The 18,166-nt window shown below is 32.3% G+C and overlaps 1 protein-coding gene across 3 annotated transcripts in view; it reads right to left on the bottom strand.

Moving 5' to 3' along the window:
- The window catches only part of LOC128220738 (A disintegrin and metalloproteinase with thrombospondin motifs 18-like), a 40,928-nt gene extending 24,225 nt beyond the window's left edge, over window positions 1-16,703 (bottom strand). The window contains exons 1-3 of one of the 3 annotated variants that reach the window (XM_052929241.1): window positions 16,643-16,703; window positions 2,165-2,213; window positions 559-625 (exon numbers count right to left, since the gene is read on the bottom strand). In XM_052929241.1, coding sequence (XP_052785201.1) covers window positions 559-625; window positions 2,165-2,213; window positions 16,643-16,666 — 140 coding nt within the window. In that variant the 5' untranslated portion in view covers window positions 16,667-16,703. Of the gene's footprint in view, window positions 1-558; window positions 626-2,164; window positions 2,214-3,253; window positions 3,301-5,862; window positions 6,241-16,642 lie in introns of those variants that run through there. The other 2 variants (XM_052929242.1, XM_052929243.1) reach the window with 2 other exon arrangements.
- Window positions 16,704-18,166: the final 1,463 nt, after the last annotated feature.

Below are 18,166 nucleotides of genomic sequence, written 5' to 3'. Positions count from 1 at the left end.
ATCATTTCTGTGAAATGATTCTAAACTTTGGCCAACGGATTCTGAGCAGAAGTTTTCCATACAGGCATATTAGGACAATAAGTCCCACCCGCTCGCGTATTTGCATTAAAATATATCGGCACTAGCCAATAGCTGGGTTTGTATTAAGGTGCACCTTTACAGTGTTTAATCTTGAATTTGATGTTGCTCTTGGAATTTGGGTATCCGAGATAGATTAAGGTATTAGACGAAAATATTGAAACTGAACGAACACCTTTGCATTACCAATTGTTTTATGTTCTAAATGTTGACATATGTGTTTGATACAACTGTTATGTCAAGGCTCAATAGTTTGTATGCTGTTATCAGATTCAGTAATTAAGTTATTAAATATTGTAAATGTTAAAGTAACCACACACAATAACAAAGTTTAATCGCCCGACACTTATAATCAAATGACAATATTAAAGCTACTCTACCGAGCAATTATTTGTCATTGCACTTATTATATACTCGTCAAATATGGTTGTTAAACAATACATTAAATAAACTAGCAAGACTATATATTGCCTTATTTACCTGGGTATAACGTCATTGTCGCCATATATCAATGTAATATATGCTGTCTCACGACGGCTCGGCAGATCTGAAAAATAGATTTGATTGTTAGATATATCTAAGGGCTTCATAAAACATGGAGTATATAGAAAACAAGACAGTGCATTTATTTAAACTTTCACTTTCATTCTTTGTGTTGACACAATGTATTGTCAAAATGTTTCTTTGCCTTATATCCACAAGTGCAGAAAATGATTTAATGTAGTGGATTTCAACTTCCACTTAAAAACAACATTAAGCAAAAAAATGCAAACATAAACACATGTATTAAAATAAATTACAATTTATTTGGATATGGCACCCTGGATCGTTATACGCAATGTCATCGAACGTCCGAATCATGATTACAAGTGCCCCATTTTCATAAGATTTAGGTCAGATTTTCCTGAACGCGTCGTGCATGATTCGCTTCCGTTTCCGTTTTTGTTGCGTTACCGGCTGCGGATTGGTTTAGCCAAACCATCAGTATACTTTTAAATTTAACACTGACAATATAAATTAACTATGGTTCACATCGCAAATATAATAGAATACCTTACAAGCAAGCGTAGCGAGCGCCATGATAAATTACATCAATTTCAAAATATGAACGATAAGAAACTTTCACTCTGAACAAGAGTGTCACTGACACAACTATCCGATATTGAGTTGATCATGTAGACCACAATTTTCAAATTGCAAACGCAATGTATCGATTTCATTAGATGATAAAGACTGTTAATAATCTTTAACTTATGAGGTCAAGGATTGTAAGTGAAAAAGGCTCTTGAATGGATTGAAGCAGATAAAAACCGACGCGCTTCATCCTTTGTCATGAACGGAATGAAGCAGATACATCCGACTCGCTTCGTCATAAACGGAATGAAGAAGATCAAACCGATTCGCTTCATTCTTCGTCATGAATAGAATAAAGCAGATAAAACCGACTCGCTTCATCCTTCGTCATGTTCGGAATGAAGCAGATAAAACCCGCGCTTCATCCTTCGTCATGAATGGAATGAAGCAGATAAAACCGACTGGCTTCGTCCTGTACGGAATGAAGCAGATAAAACCGACGCGCTTCATCCTTCGTCAAGTACTGAAGGAACCAGATAAAACCGGCGCTTCATCCTTCGTCATGAACTGAATGAAGCAGATACATTCGACACGCTTCATCCTCCGTCAAATACGGAATTAAGCAGATAAAACCGACTCTCTCCATCCTTCGTCATGTATGTATTTTTTTCGAAAATATGGGAATAAGAAGATCGAAGTATTTATATGCAGAAATTTTATAACTTTGTTTAAATACTATCATTCCCTGATTCAATAATTGAAACATTAAACAGGCACGAAAAACAAACGCATTATAAAATGAATATACCATTTTAGCTTTTTATCCTCTGCTATATTAATTCCCGTCCGTAACTATTCCGTTTCCGTGTTGTATCGCAACTAGTTAGATTAGACACCGAAGCCATTAATAACGAACAAATAACTGACTTATGGAAAAGAGTGTGACATGACAAAATTTCCAGTTTTAATTGCAGAAGTAAAATATTTACTAGTCTGTAACTCTTATAAATACCTTCCTGAGCGCTGAAATCACAGTCACTTGAACCGAATACTGTCTGAAGCTGAAGAAGATAAACCAACACACCAATAAAAGCCACAGCGCAATATGCATTACGCATTTTTCATATAAAATAGATGTGATAACTATTTTAAACTACGTTTATATACCCGAATCTATAAACTGATGATGTTCAGTGAAAGTATCATACTAACTTTTGATATTATTCAGTTACCATAAACTGACTACATGCATGAAAGCGTGCGTTCCCACGACAGTAGGTTGTGATATTGACATGTTAGCTGATCAACGTGATCAGCGACATCTAACGACTGGAGCATTATCGCTTACAGACCGTGCTACTGGTTTGTGCACTTCTTATTTATTCGCCTGTTTGTCGTTTGATCTTTGTACAGCAAAGGATTCACACATGCATATTTCATTAACAGTATTTTATGTGCTGCTTAATTTATACCACTGTGCCTCAGTTAACAAAAAATTGTTATGAACAAATTGTTCGTAGAAAATCAATATGTACGTATCACAAAATATCGTACAGGGAACGCCGTTTTTGCGTAGATTATTTTATTACATAGCAGTATGTTAAATCGAGATTTTAACGCTCGATATAACCTAAGATAGAAGAAATCAAAGATTTCGAAACTTTTAAATGACAAACAAAAAAGTCACAAAATTTCAAATTGAGATTATCTGTAAACAAGGATTTTATGCAAAGCACTTTTGGAACAAACAAAATTAAAAATGAACGGTTCTTTGATCATTTTCCAAAACAAACGAACTGTCTGTACCTATTTTGCCCTGGAGGTTTGTCTAAAGAGAATAGTATATATAAGGTTATAGGTTGTGTCGCTAGTCAAGACTTTGATAACCATCAATCGGAATCTACCATCAACATAACATTTGACGAATTAATGCGCCAACGGGCGTATCAACACCAGCACAGTTAGAACTGCGACGGTTAACAACTATTTGAGGTTATATGCATAATGAAACTGCTCAAATTGCTACGAAGCTGCTTTATGCATGATTAAAAATTTGCTATGTTTATGATTCATGCAACTCAAAACAGGAAAGCAAACTTACCTCACTCATAATCAGTAAGCTTGTAAATATATAAATAATCGCCTGGAATGATCTGACTTCCATATGCACTTCGATTAATTGTTTAATTATCTGTCATATTACAGAACTATTTTTCAAATTATTTTTATTTTATTTTTTGACAAAAAACTATTTGGTAGCTTCCAAGACACATTAAGCTTTCGTGAGCTGTTAATAAAACTGTTCTTTTATTTGGGTATACCATATATTAAATGAGTATTTCAAGCGACTGATACACCATGTTTTTTATTTAATTGAGCATAAATTAATCTAATTGAGTAACACAAACAATAACACGTATACTTTACTTTTAATTATAAACCAACGTTTCGGCGCCAAGCGCCTTCTTCAGGGTTATAATTACAACTACAAACGGATGTTACGTCAAGAACGACGCAACGTCGTTTGGCGGGAAAACGTATGTCATATTACTTTATACAAAACTGTGTGTAAAACTAATCGTTATAGATGCTTTCGGATTAAATAGATACAAAAAATTTTTATAAATTAATCTAAGGAATTCATGAGCATGCATATATTATCTTAATATGTTTATGTATTCTGTATTACAAATTGCATGACTTTACTCGCAAAACGTAACAGGCCGAAAGCCTTTCAACGCTTTTAGTGCTTTGATTAGTTTAAGACGATGTTATACTTTCAAGAGCTTAAACAGTGTTTCAGTTTTTTACATATTGCCTTAAACATAGAAGCGCCTTCTTTAAATGTCTGTGGCTGTTTTTTGACACAAGCAGTGATTGTCAATGGTAGAGTCAATTTACCTGGTATTCAACTCAAACAGCATTGAACCGATATCATCGAATTATAAGTTTCCGCGGTAGTATCGACAATTTAGCTAGAGACATTTGTACGCCCAGTTCTTAGGTCAGTAGTGTTATTGTCATACACTGCATAAGAATATATATATATATATATAGCAAAAATACATTATGTCCTCAGTCACTTGCAGCATATCTATTATATATTTATATCATTGTCTGACGTATGCCATATTGTTAAATTCTAGTTTCTGACTGTTTAAAAACACGTTATGCTCGAAATGTGGGAACTTTTTGAGTAAAGGGCCCCGTTCCAATATAAATCGTGAGGCTTAATCCGTATATTTCCGTTTGTAATGGGTTTGAATATAAATATCGTAAGGACTTTAATCGCACAGATTATGTCCATAACTGTACGTGTGTACCTGAATACTCATAAGCAGAATAAGGTTAACAACTACACTATATTTGTGGAACAGGGCCCTGATGTCCATATTTTACTCAGCTGGCATAATTTGTTACGCTCTCAATAGGCAAGTTTCAAACGGCTATCATTTTAATATTTGAGTGGCGCGTTCCATCAACGATCGGGGTATCTAATAGTGCGTTAAAAGAATTGCAAAATTCTTGCAGTATGCTATATATTATATAGTCTATAGATGTACATTTGGAGGATGAACTACGTATCTCACATAAATAAGAATATGTCAATTGTTATCAATACGAAATCTTTACCAGTTTTATTGCGCATATGGATGGAATTTACACTACTGAAGCATCGTTTCCTAAAGCACCTCGTGATAAGATTGTTACACGTTCGATTTTTTTATAAACAGTAATATAAATCCTAAATTTTTTGATAATTATCCTTACCGAATAAAATATGCATGTTGTTTTACATAATCATGGAGCGCTATATTGCCAACGTAAACATTGTTTCATACAAATACGAAATCAATTAAAGGACTTATCAATTCAATTAAGTTTGTTGATTTTGCAATTTTTAATGAAACAGAAACTGTCAATGCTTTATTTTCTTTATTATATTTTTAACTTGTATCATCGTTTTTCTTTTTGTGGCTATGATGTTGCTACGTTATGTTTTGTTATCCTATGTCATGTTTAGTTAATATTATGTTATGTTTTGTTTTTTGACGTAATTTCAATAATAACATAACAATATAGGGCCGAGTGCTCAAGTTGACAATATGAGTTACGCCATTGTTTTAAGCTTTTAAAAGAGGGATATGCTCACCACACTTTTAAATATAAACAAGTCAAGCTCAAACAGTAGTCTAAATTTTGATAGAAATAAAGCAAACCAAAAATGTATTTATATATCCTAACCCTAACCCTTACCCTATAAAACTATTAGGGCAGTAACGATTTGACAGTAAACATCGATGACGTTAACAACGTTGTTGACTTTGACAAAGTTCTAAACTATCGGTCCAATTTTCAATTAATAATTCATCGTATCTGAGTGCAATTATCGGTGTCATCTCATAGTGGTATAAAAACAATTGAGTGTTTGATATCTAAGCATATCTGATATATATATTAATGTCATTTTCTATATCATCTAGAATGTTTTAAAATCGTTAACATTGCATTTGTCAAGAAACCATAAAAAGTTGTATGCTGGGGAATTTAGGAAAGTATTTGAATGAGCATGATTTGCGTAATCATGCTATTACAGTAAATCACTGATATTAAAGATCCATCAATTTGCTAGATAGTGAGTTTGTGTCCGTATTTACAAATTTGCTATGTTTATAATTCATGCAACTCAAAAGAGGAAAGCAAACTTACCTCACTCGAAATCAATAAGCTTAAAAAATAAATAATCGCCTGGAATGATCCGACTGCCATATTCACTTTGCTTAATTGTTTAGTTATCTGTCATATTATATAACTATTTTTTAAATTATTTTTATTTTATTTTTTGACAAACAACTATTTAGTAGCTTCCAAAACACATTAAACTTTCGTTAGCTGTTAATAAAACTGTTCTTTGTGCATATAATCACAAAGGTATTTTTGATTTAAACTACTAGCATGTGCTAGTTATACCACACTATGTAGCAACGTAAATTAGTTCATTTAAATTTAAAATTCATATGTCTAAATTTCTCTCATGAAGCGTTATTCTGAATAAAACTGCACGTTCAGTATGATAGACGCATTAGCTTTGAGTATTGATGTCCCGGCTATCATTCAGTATCATGAGTTAAGCAAAGGTGGATCCATGATTTTATATCAGACAGCGCGCAATTTGAGGGGCGTAATTTATGACTTGTGGCGGAACCAAACTGTATATGCTCTAACCTAGGTATGGGTGTTTTGCAAAAGGACCTCCCCAAATAATGGATGAAATTAGACTTAAATGGCGCATTTAGTCACACTTGAATTGAAACTACTTAGTTTTGTCATATTTCAAGTGTGTTAATGATGACAACACAGTATTTGGACACCATGCATCTAACATAGACCTAAATGATAACTGGGTAGTTTAGGTTTAATACATGAATAAGAACAAAACACTTGTTCATAACCTTATTTTTTTAAGAACTATGATGGCATAATGCAGTGATATCGACGTTATATCTACTAAATACATACTGCATAAGTGCTACGCAGTTGTTTGGAATGTTATACTTTCAATCCATTCATAAACTGATCGTTATTTTCCCAACCGCTTGCAACTATTCAATAAATGGCCTGCTTAGAAATGCTTCTTTCGTAGTTATGTAGATGACGTTTGTAGAAACCTTATCTTTGGTTTAGCTACTATTATTATTACCAAATGAGTGCTTTGAATGTTGTTAGCGTCTACTTGCAACAATAATTACCATTCATTTTGTGTAGGTACTTACTAACAACCTTTAACGTTTAAGTGATCTACATTTCATTGTGAATGAAATTACAATATATCATTTAAAAGTTGAAGAAGATTGCATATGCACTTTATATTAAAAAGGGATTAAATGAAAGATACTGTAACACGCGTTCATGTTTGGAGACCCCTGGAGTTTCATTGTAACGAAATTTAAAGCAATCTCGGGGCTAATTTATTCTTGTTATTCTTTGCTTCAATTTGTCTGATGCATCAATGAAAATATACCAATGTGTGACGGTGAACCATTGAAACTTTCCCCGCATTATGCCAAAGATATAATAATGGATATGAAAAAGTTCTTAATCGCTATAAGATAAATACATAAAAAGAAAGTCATTTTCTTCAAGGAATAGAACGAATAAATGTATAAAGAAAATTAGGTTTATTGACAGCCTTGTCCGAAATATTAACCCGTAGCATTGCAACTTTTTTTATTCAATTCTGTAACAATATAAATGTTTGTCATATTAAACCAATCGTTTGCTCTAATCGAGTTTAATATTTGCTAGTTTGCTCTTAGTTGTTATTGATGCTTATGCATACATCAAAACATAATAACGTAACATTTATTCAGCATTAAACGATAACAACACTCAAAGCCAACATAAAGTATATCACATTGTCGTAAAAGCAAAGATATGGTCAATAGAGAGATTTAGCATAATTCCATAAAAAGTTTTAAAAATGCTTTAGTATCACTATCTTGTTTGGTTTGTGACCGTAGTATAGATGCATTGTATATAACTTCAATAATATTTCGTACCGTGTTTCTAGAATCTGATGACATCAAAGAAATAAACTTTAGTTTTGTAGGCCAATTTCAAAAATAAGGTTTAAAGCATTGACTTGGCAGGCTTCATAAACGCAAACTCTTTATTCGTCTTCAATCTTTCAAATGATATGCACATAAAAGCAGTTGATAGCATTGTTCGGACTTTCTAAGAGATATGTACTTTTTCATTAAATCGATTGTTCTTTTGATTGAGTTTTCAATAATATATCAGTCGAAATTGTGTTGCCGTTTGTTTTCTTTGTGTGTTTTCTAATACTTGTATACAGTGGTTTGTAATACAAATATGTTTTCTGCAGTTCTATTTCCGTTTCAAATGTTTAAGGACAATATAACTATTTCTGTTAATATTAAATTCATAGTTTACATTTTTGTAATCAATACTTATGCTAAGCACATGTAGCAGGAGCGCATTTTTTAATTTATGATACGACCTAATTTAACTTCATAAGCATTGACAATCGGTCTAAAATTCGAAAGTATCTTGTTATATTTTCGAGAGGCTAATCACTATGATATTAGTTCTTCAGAGAAGATGCTTAATTAGTGTGAGCTTGTTTCACAGTTAGATATTATAGATACTATTAAGAAAGATAAATCCTAATTTGACTGATTCAAGAACAAACCACTGCGGTACAAAAGTTGGTATACGTAAGTTAAACGCAAACGTGTAAAACTAGTGTTAAATCACTGCAATTGCTATCGAAAACATTGAACAATATACAAGCTTGATTCATACTTTTTCGAATAACAAAACATAACAGAAAATACCAATACTCTAAACCTTTAAAATCTTTAAAGAATTTTAGTTTTGTTATTTAATATTCTTTTAGCATTGTAATGAAAATGAGAATTATTTTCAAAAGTTCTAAAAAAAATACTCTCCATAGAAAACTCCCTTTCAAAATTATGCATTTGCTGAAACATTGATAATGTCTTTTAAAATGAAAATAAACCTATTAAAATGTCCATACGAAGCCAGACAATAACGTATTAAGGCGTTTTAGCCAATAAAGGAAACTTTAAGCCTGCTGAAACAATGCTCCGGTACCAATACAAATGTAAGAAATATCATAAAATAAGGTTTCACGTAAAATTAAGCGTTGAAAGAGCTATTGCATTTTTGAATGGCCCCTTATGATCTACTTTGGAGCCTTAAAGAAAATGGAAAAGTCGTATGCCGTTTGAAGAGCTATATCAGTTGTAATGCATCACCAATGTAAATGTTTTGCATACAAAAATTAAACTACCCTGCATGTTATATCAATCGAGATTGTTTTTCAATGTCCCTGTTTATTTTGTTGGTTTAAACAATATTTATTTCAAAAGAGCATTTTAAGGATACATACAGTTGAAGGATAATCAATAAAAAATAGTTTTCTGAGGTGATAAAACATGGAAGGTAAAAACTTGTTATATGCACAAAACAAAATAATTTCGACATAATTGAGAAGGAAGCTATTTACTTATGCTATGCCTCCCTTCTGTCACTCTTTCAAGTTGCTTGTAATGGTGTAAATGTTGTAATTATTTGTAGATTCATGTTATCGTTATAATTTGATAGATAAGGTGACAAATATATGAAGAAAGTAGGTGGTACAATGCGTATACAAGTAGCCAAAGAGAGTAACGTAACGAACAGGAAGAGGGGGTGGGGCGGGGGGAGGGGAGCACGGATAGCTCAAGTCAGTTGTAGAGTCAAGGTTTTTCTAATTTCGCTGAAGGAGATCAAAAACGTACGTTTGGCGAATGAAGTGCCGAACGTGATTGAATATCGTTGAGTTGGTCAGGATCCAAACAATAGAACTTGAAGTGACATAGACCTAATAGCAGACAATTGGTCGAATCGGTGATGCCTTTATGCATGATATAGGGGAAAGGTGAAGAAGAAACGGTAGATGTCCTCAATTTCACCACATTTAGGTTATTGATAATGTATTTGAGAACAAATGTTCATTAAGATTATTACTTCCATGGGTGTTTTAAAATCATAGCAATATAATACGAATTTATGATAAAACAGATATTGGAGATCGTTTGAACATTCCTGGCTTTAATCATTATATTCAAGTTAGCAGCTAGCAGAAAACTGTGACGTATGTAAGCTCCAGGTGAAATATCCTAGCTGTTGAGTGACCATTTAATCGTATTGAATATGGCATTTGTGATCCAAGGAACAAATATATTAAGGCGGACGATCTACCACTAAGGAATATAGGTGGAGTAATTAGATTCAAAGAGAAGCATCATTCTAAGAAGCTTAGGACTTGCCATTCCAATTTCAGGAGGTGTGCTTAAAAAGTACTTGCTACGCACTTAGCTATACTTGATAAATTTGTACAGTAACTTCTCTTTTGTTTTGACTTTGCGTGGACGTGGCGGCGTTGGTTACAACGAAAATTGTGTGGTCCAATCAAAGGCGAGATATTATCAATTCAAGTCTTATTCAAGACTAGAAAGTAAATAACTGAACTGATTTTATATATAAAATTCACCGAGGTCATGATGATGATGATGATGATGATGATGATGTTGATGATAGTCAATACACTCAGTTTCCTAGTTCTATGTTGAACTGAAATGACGGCCTAATGGCGCAAAATATAAGTTAACACTTGGTAGATGCAATTTCATTTGTCAAATGTAAATGTATTATTATGTTTTACTCGTTTGACTTGAATGATCAAAACAAACCAAAAATCATATGATATGTGAACTGTTAAAAACATATCAGCCTTCATAAATGGGGTTTTCGATTTGTAGCTACGTAACCACGATTTGCCCGGTTACAACAGCGCAAATATGTCCCAAATAATTTTGAACCCTTTTTAATAATATCTGAAACTTATCATTTCGCAAATCGATCCATCGTTTTTTATTTATCGTTAAGTACAAGCACTTATAGAGGTTGACATTTTAATTGAGAACATTGTTTAAACACAGTTGTCATTTTTTTTTCATTGTCAATCCTATTTGTTAACTTGTTAAACATAAGTTGAATAATTATATGGTTCAATTGTGTGCAAGTCTGCGACTATCCCAAACAAAAGAACTGATTGGAATACCTTCCACAGATATTTTTAAAACTTAAATGGACGTAAGCAAAGCGCATAAAACATTGACTCAATGCCAGAATTGTTACGTTTTGTACGGTTACAGAACAGTTTGATGATATTGCATTCTTATGGGAATTTAATTTACATACAAAATGCGTTCTAATTAAAATTGTTTGTAATGCCTTCTTCATACAATACAATGTTGTACTTGTTTTTAAATAGTCATGGTAAATCTTGTATTTTGTTTCTTTTTTGTTATCTAGTAAAATATCTGATAACTTCCTAAACAAAGATACCTCTCTTTTTGAGTACTGGGTGTGTTGCGCATAGTGTAATGCATGTACTATGACAATATTCGATGGGTTTGTATTTGTATTTAAGCAATAACAAAACATGAGTTTAGTATAAATGATGTTAAATTTATATTCAAGTTTCCATGCCTCACCACAATAAAACTCAAATATTAATGATTCGAACTGCGTAAATGAAAGAGGCTTTGTCTCGTGCAAGTATTCTCGAAAAATGTTAACCAAAGTACGAGTAGGCTGGAGTGCGCATTTAAATATGGAAACTATATATTTAAGGTGAATTACGACTGAAAAAACACTTTTTATGTGTACATATTCTCTCATAAAAGTCAAAGTTAATTCTTTTTTGAATGCTGAGGAAAATAAGAAATCATCGCATGAAACAAAAGAGTCATTTGTTTTGAAATGACTGTGCACTAATAAGTATCACCATGTACCACCATACACTAAATGACTTTTCCAAAATAAGTTGGGGTAGAAAATGGCCTAAATAATATTGGCAAAACATGGTTCTAAAATGATGAACATGGGGCACAATGTTAATAAATGTGCAACGTACTTCAAGAGCACGTAGCATAATGGCATTGTCCACAATAGTCTGAGCAACGTCTTGTGCAAGTACAAAAATTGAATCACTATCATTATTTAAATATTTACATTTTTTAGAAATAAAACAGCATTTAAATAAATTAAAAAAGGCATACAACGATTTGGAAAGACTATGATTTCAAAAAATAATTTATTTTGAATTATTTTGCTGCTGTAATTTATAACGGTACCGAACATTTCTCGATCTATGATATCAGCATTACGTTAAAAGTTTACCTCACGGATTTCCTCAATTTAGTAACATTGTTCTTGAACGCATCACAATATACTTTATATGTTATCAAAACATATTTTACTTTATCTTAACGCGTTGAACTTCTCTTAACGTATGCATGGGTTATTGCTTTTAAACACACATGCTGTAGTTATAATCTTAACAAATTATAATAAACTTTAAACTGTAAAACGCATTTAAATGATTTTGTGGCCATTAATTCACTACTGAAAACATAACACCAAGCAGTAAAACTAAGCACAAGAACAACAGCCGTATTGTAAATATTGAATACCATATAATGTCGCGATTAATATTCCGGTAGTTACCCATCAATTATTTCATTGCCTACAACTTCAAAGCAGATTGAGTACGGATGCACCAAAATTTACTTCGATCAACTGCATTTGAGCTGTGTACAGTAAAGTAATGTTCTACCTCACCCTCGATATCATTCGTATTACCTGCTGAACTTCCAGAATGATCTGGATCGGTTCTGAGGTATTCTCAGGTAATACTCGCGGGTCAGTTGCTATATGGTAATAGACAATTACACACTTACAACTATTGTGGAGTGAATTTACTTCAACCATCAGGAAAACTTATCGTAGGCTTATTGTAACATATATATATATATATATATATATTACACTGAGTCTTCGATTTATATATATATATTACAATATGCCTTCGATAAGTATTTATATTAGTGTATTACGATTGCTGGCTTAAGTGACATTGCGATGTTGCTGACATTACAATGGTTACAATATTTACATCGAAAAACATCGATTTCCGCCCAACTCGCTCCTTTAAACCACCGCAGTATCGTAAAGGCGTTAATTGTGATAAATTTGAAAAACATTGCACTTTTAATCATTTTGTGCAAATGCTTACCTAAACAACCAAAAGATAACCAAACCCGCTCTTGGGCTTTAAGCCTATCTTTCAATATCACGACTCAGTTCTATTATATTCAATAGCTTCAATTCAAAACAGTTTAGCCTAATAAAGATGACCGTCACTGGCACGATATCAATGCATTGCTGACGATTTTCTAGTATAGGTGAATCTTTTTTGGTTACATTCGTGACGGCAGCGGGGTGAAACTGGGAGGGTGTTGTGTAGCATAAGTCCCTTTTAACTCGATTAACTAACTATTTCTGTTATGGTTTAATTTCTAAAATGCTCTCATTTTAAGAGTTTTGAGATATTACAGGAAGTTTTTTTCGAGATAGCCATGATAAACTGCATTTTGTTACGTGAAGCAAATATAAGCATTCCATTTGTCTCAATTAGATACGAAACTTAAGCATGTTATGCTTTAGACGTTTTGACAAATTGAGGCCAGATGAACCAGGAAAGCTACGACAGTTTTGTACAGTTCAAAAAACTGTCGAGGTGCTATTGTGGTTTGAACCGTACATTTTAAAAAAGTAACGCAATCGCAATGCAGACGTATATCAACCGGGCATGTTCTTACTGACATTTACCTTTTGCATGAAATCATTAATAATATTACTTTGATTTTATGTCGATACAATTCCAATAGACTGGACTTTTCCACTATTTAATTCGAATAACTCAACAATTTAAGATTGTTTTAGATCATTCCGCAATCAAGCTAAACCTCCTTTTTCGTGCATACATCGTCGTTATTCGCATAAATAAAGGTACTTTTCTTTCCGACAATTCCAACAACAATCGCCCAAGTGATATAATTTGCATGTTTAGAGACCAAATAAGACTTATCATAAAGACATTAAAAGAAAACTCAGGGCTTGTTTATTGTAAAGTTTACATTTTGTAAATGTTTGCATACGCAAATGAATGTCATAGGGTAATTTGGTAAAATAATATTGTAGTGAAATGAAGCAATCTTGTAAAATTAAAAAGAGTATTGTTCATTAAATATTTAATAGTTAAGTTTAGACAAATATAAATATAAATGGGGTTGTTTATCACATTGTTAAATATCAAACAGGGTAAATTTCTTTTTCCAATTGATCGACGAGATGTCTAAAGAAATTATTATCAATTGATAGGGGTGATGTATCAATTGTTGTTTTTGCTTTGATACATTTCAAATGTCTCTTACACTCAAATATTTTGAATGTTTCAAAGCGATCATCTTTTGACGCGCACAATAGGGATAACTCTTCAAATAACACAAATGCTTTATTATGAAGGAAATCAATTCCTTTCAGAACTACTTATTTGGTTTGTATCATTTAGTTTCTTCTATGGTACGTAATGCGAAGGAGTAATAAAAACAATCTCATGCATGAGGGCGTAATAATTTTGACATTAATGAAATTTACATTTAATACATAATTGAGTTTAAAGTGAAACCGTGTTACCTAAATAACGCAAAGAGAAATAAGCCAGGACTAAACATAAAAAGACGTTACCAGACAGACACTCAAGAAATACACAAGATACTTATAAGACATACACGGCAGCAAACAGACACACAAGAAACACACAAGTGATACACAAGACACAAAATAAACACAGGAAACGCAAAACATACACAAATGAGATACAATAGAGGTATACTCGACGACAAACAGACAAAAGAAACACACAGATGACAAACAGACACACACGATACACATACGACGCCAAACTGTCATACAAGTGGTACACAAGTTGGACTTCTATCAAAGTCGTCAGCGAAAAAACGGAGCAGCCTTGGTATAATGATTGAGCAATTTTTGCACTGACATAGGCGATCAGTCGTTGTTTCATATATAATGGGAAAACTTACAAAAAAAGCTCGTCCTATCAAGGTACTGATAAAAAAATTATGAATTTTCATTGCAAGAAAGGTTAAGAGGTGTTTTGTATTCGCTTCTCGGGCGATCGTTGCCTTGACCACATACAAAAGGACATTTTTCTACTACGAACAAGGACTCTAGAGTGAATCATATAAATAACAACGTCTTCACAATCGATATAAAAAATTAGTATGAACTCATAAAATATAAAGCACTTAAATAATATTTGCCCATTTTTTATAATATTTTATCAAAGGTTTTTCATATAAACAAAATTACGATGACACAGCATTTCTTCCATACATGTCTATCGTAAAATGTATTACATAAATCATTGAACTTTTCGCCCCGACCAAATAAAACGTCAGTCAATAAAAATAACGACCAGAAGCCCAATTCATACATCATAGCTATAGCTATTTACAAAATCTGACAACTTTTAACTGGTTTATCTTATTTACACGGAAATTTGTGTTTCGTCTAATCATTATGCTGAGGTCGATGACTTATCCCCGATAACAGACGCGAGGAATAGTATTTTTGGTTAATTTATTTAGGGGATGATGATCTCCTAAATATTTGATATTCATCACAATGCGGTACAACGGAAGTAGTCTTTGTCTTGTCATATTTGAACAAAATGTACTACACAAATAACGATGTATTGAAAGGAGCTCGAATAAATGATGAACCATTCAACCGTAAAGAATATAATTTCGTTTAAATGGATTTAAATGATATTCAACGATTTGTCAACATTTATCAAGAGTGTTTAATATGATTTTATGACGACCTTTACCACGACACTGTAACACAATATCCTACTCCTTGCGACAAGCGAACAACCCATTTCCTTTGAGTGAGTAGTTTAACAAATTTGTTCAGATACTCATTTCGATGTTGACATCACGTTTTCTAAGAGTAAAGTGATTAAGGCAAGACTTGCAAGAGGTTAAAAGTTAACGTCAGCAATAACTTAATGATTGAGAAACAAGAGGATACAGCCTCGTTTAGTCCTCCCAAGATAGCATTGATTTATTTGTATGCTCGAAAAATGGGTGACATAGTATAAGGTAAAATAGTGTTTGTAATGTTGAAAATTTCATTTCCTGTGATTATCTTGATGTCTTACTTTAGACTAATCCGAAAATTGGTGGGGTTTTTTGGTATTTTTTTAAGTTATTGAGTATGGTCATACTTTACACCCTCTAAAACTAACGTTAGTGTTAATGTAAAACGAAATCGACTTTTTACGGGATTCGATTTTGGAATTACTTAAGGTTAGGGTTAGTAGCCTATATAAGTATAATATCCCAACCTCACTATCATTCTAAATAAATTATTTTATTTAAGCAGAAGATACACAGAAGGTATACAAAGGGCCGACAGTTCATTGACTGCACTGACCAGCAAAATAATAAATATTTTGAAGAGAACGAATAAAAACATATGGCAAGTATCATAAATACAAACATAATACCAAACAATTAACAATAATACATTTTTAGCACAAAACAACTCAAATATTACTTATTTATCTTCCCATTTATAAACAGTTCATTGCGTATTCATTCGTTTATGAATGCAATTAACATTCTCCAGACAAGTTAAAAAGTCACAAAATTTCAAATTGAAGTGAACTGTAAACAACTTATTTTTGCAAAGCACTTTCAAGTCGCATACAATTATAAACGAAGGGTTCTTTGAGCATTTCCAAAACTAACTGTCTATACCATAATTAATTTGGAGGTGTACTTTAACATAATAAATGATATATAAGTTTTAGTTTAAGACGATGTTATAATTTTGAGAGCTTAGATATTGTTTTCAGTTGTTAACGTACTGCATAGAATCAATATGGACCAATTAATAATTTAATTTTGGTGAATGTCTATGACTGTTTGTGACACAAGCAATTAGGATGCCATAATCTTACCTTACTTAAATCCAGTAAGCACATATAAATAAAAATAATCGCCAAGAATGATCCGATTCCCATATCAACTTAAGTCTTTGCTTAATTGGATGATGATCTGTTACATTACATAACTGCTTTTTCAATTGATAGTTTGTTATTTTCTTTTTTAACAAACAACTAATGAGTAAATTCCAAAATCATATTAAGCTTTCGCGAACCGTTAATAAATGTATTTTAAAGATGCGTTGTTCTTTGACTCCAATTAGTGTTTAAGATTTAAAAACTGTCATGCGCTAGCTATAGTTATTTCACGCTATGTAGCAACGTAATTTAAATCATTTAAACTTTATTAAAATGACTAGTTTTCACTTATAAAGCGTTAAACTGAATAACTGGATAAGCTTCGAGTATTGATGTTTGGACTTTCATTCAAGATCGTGAGTTAAGCAGGGGCAGATCCCTGATTTTACATAAAAGGGTCCGCAATTAGAAGGGCGTAATTTATGACGTGCGACCCTTCTCTAGAAACCTCCTGGCTCTACTGTGGTATGGGTGTTTGGAAGGACCTTCACAACAAAACAAAAGTAAGATGATATTAGTCTTAAATGGCGCATTTAGTCGTACTGGAGTTGTTATGTATTTTTTATCTGTATTTCAAATGAAATTGGATGTAAAAATACCATTTTTTGTAACATTTCAAGTTTTTAAATGATGCTAATACAAAAAGGTTCACTATTCATCCAACAATCACATAAATGAGAATTGTATACTGTAGGTACCACTATCATTTAAAACTTAAACTTCGCTTACATTAATTTGTACAAAATATTTGTTGGTAACCAGTATTTTTTTTTAAAGCAGATGACTATCTTATTTTATTTCGATACAATGGATGAGTGTAGCGCAGTCGTTCAGAATTTTATACTTTTACTTAATTTTAAAACCAATTAATAGATTATAAACTGCTGTGCACACATATTTAATACCTGAATCGTTATAAATGCAGTATGCTCCTTTTGTAGTAATGCTTATGTTTATGACGAGTTATTTGTAGAAATCAAATATTGGGTATTAACTTACTTTATTTTCTAAGGTAGTACTTGATATACTGATTGATATAATTGATAAACATGATTCTGATCGATATTGGTTTCCTTAAACATCTGGTTAATAAGTAATTAATGCATAGTGTTTTACTTTTCATAAAAGATAAAATTAATTCATTCAAACAGTTTTGCTTATGAAATACAATTTATAATTTGTTTTGTAATGTAAGTTAGCAAACACAAAAAACTGCGCTATTACGCTCCATATTGACAATGTCACGCTCAATGTGAAATCGGCCGTACGGAAACAAATGTTTACTTTCTTTGAATAAAATATAAAGATATCCCTTGAAAGCTGAACAGTACTGCATAATCATTCTATATTGAAAAGGGTTTGATTAAAATACTATGAAACACATGATCACGTCTCGAGATCACTAGAGTTTTATTGTAAAAACGTTCAAAGCAAACTCGGGGCTAATTTATTTATTGCTAC

The sequence above is a fragment of the Mya arenaria genome, chromosome 15 (genome assembly GCF_026914265.1).
Source record: "Mya arenaria isolate MELC-2E11 chromosome 15, ASM2691426v1".
NCBI classification, from domain to species: domain Eukaryota; kingdom Metazoa; phylum Mollusca; class Bivalvia; order Myida; family Myidae; genus Mya; species Mya arenaria.
This window is presented reverse-complemented; position numbering and strand designations above follow the sequence as displayed.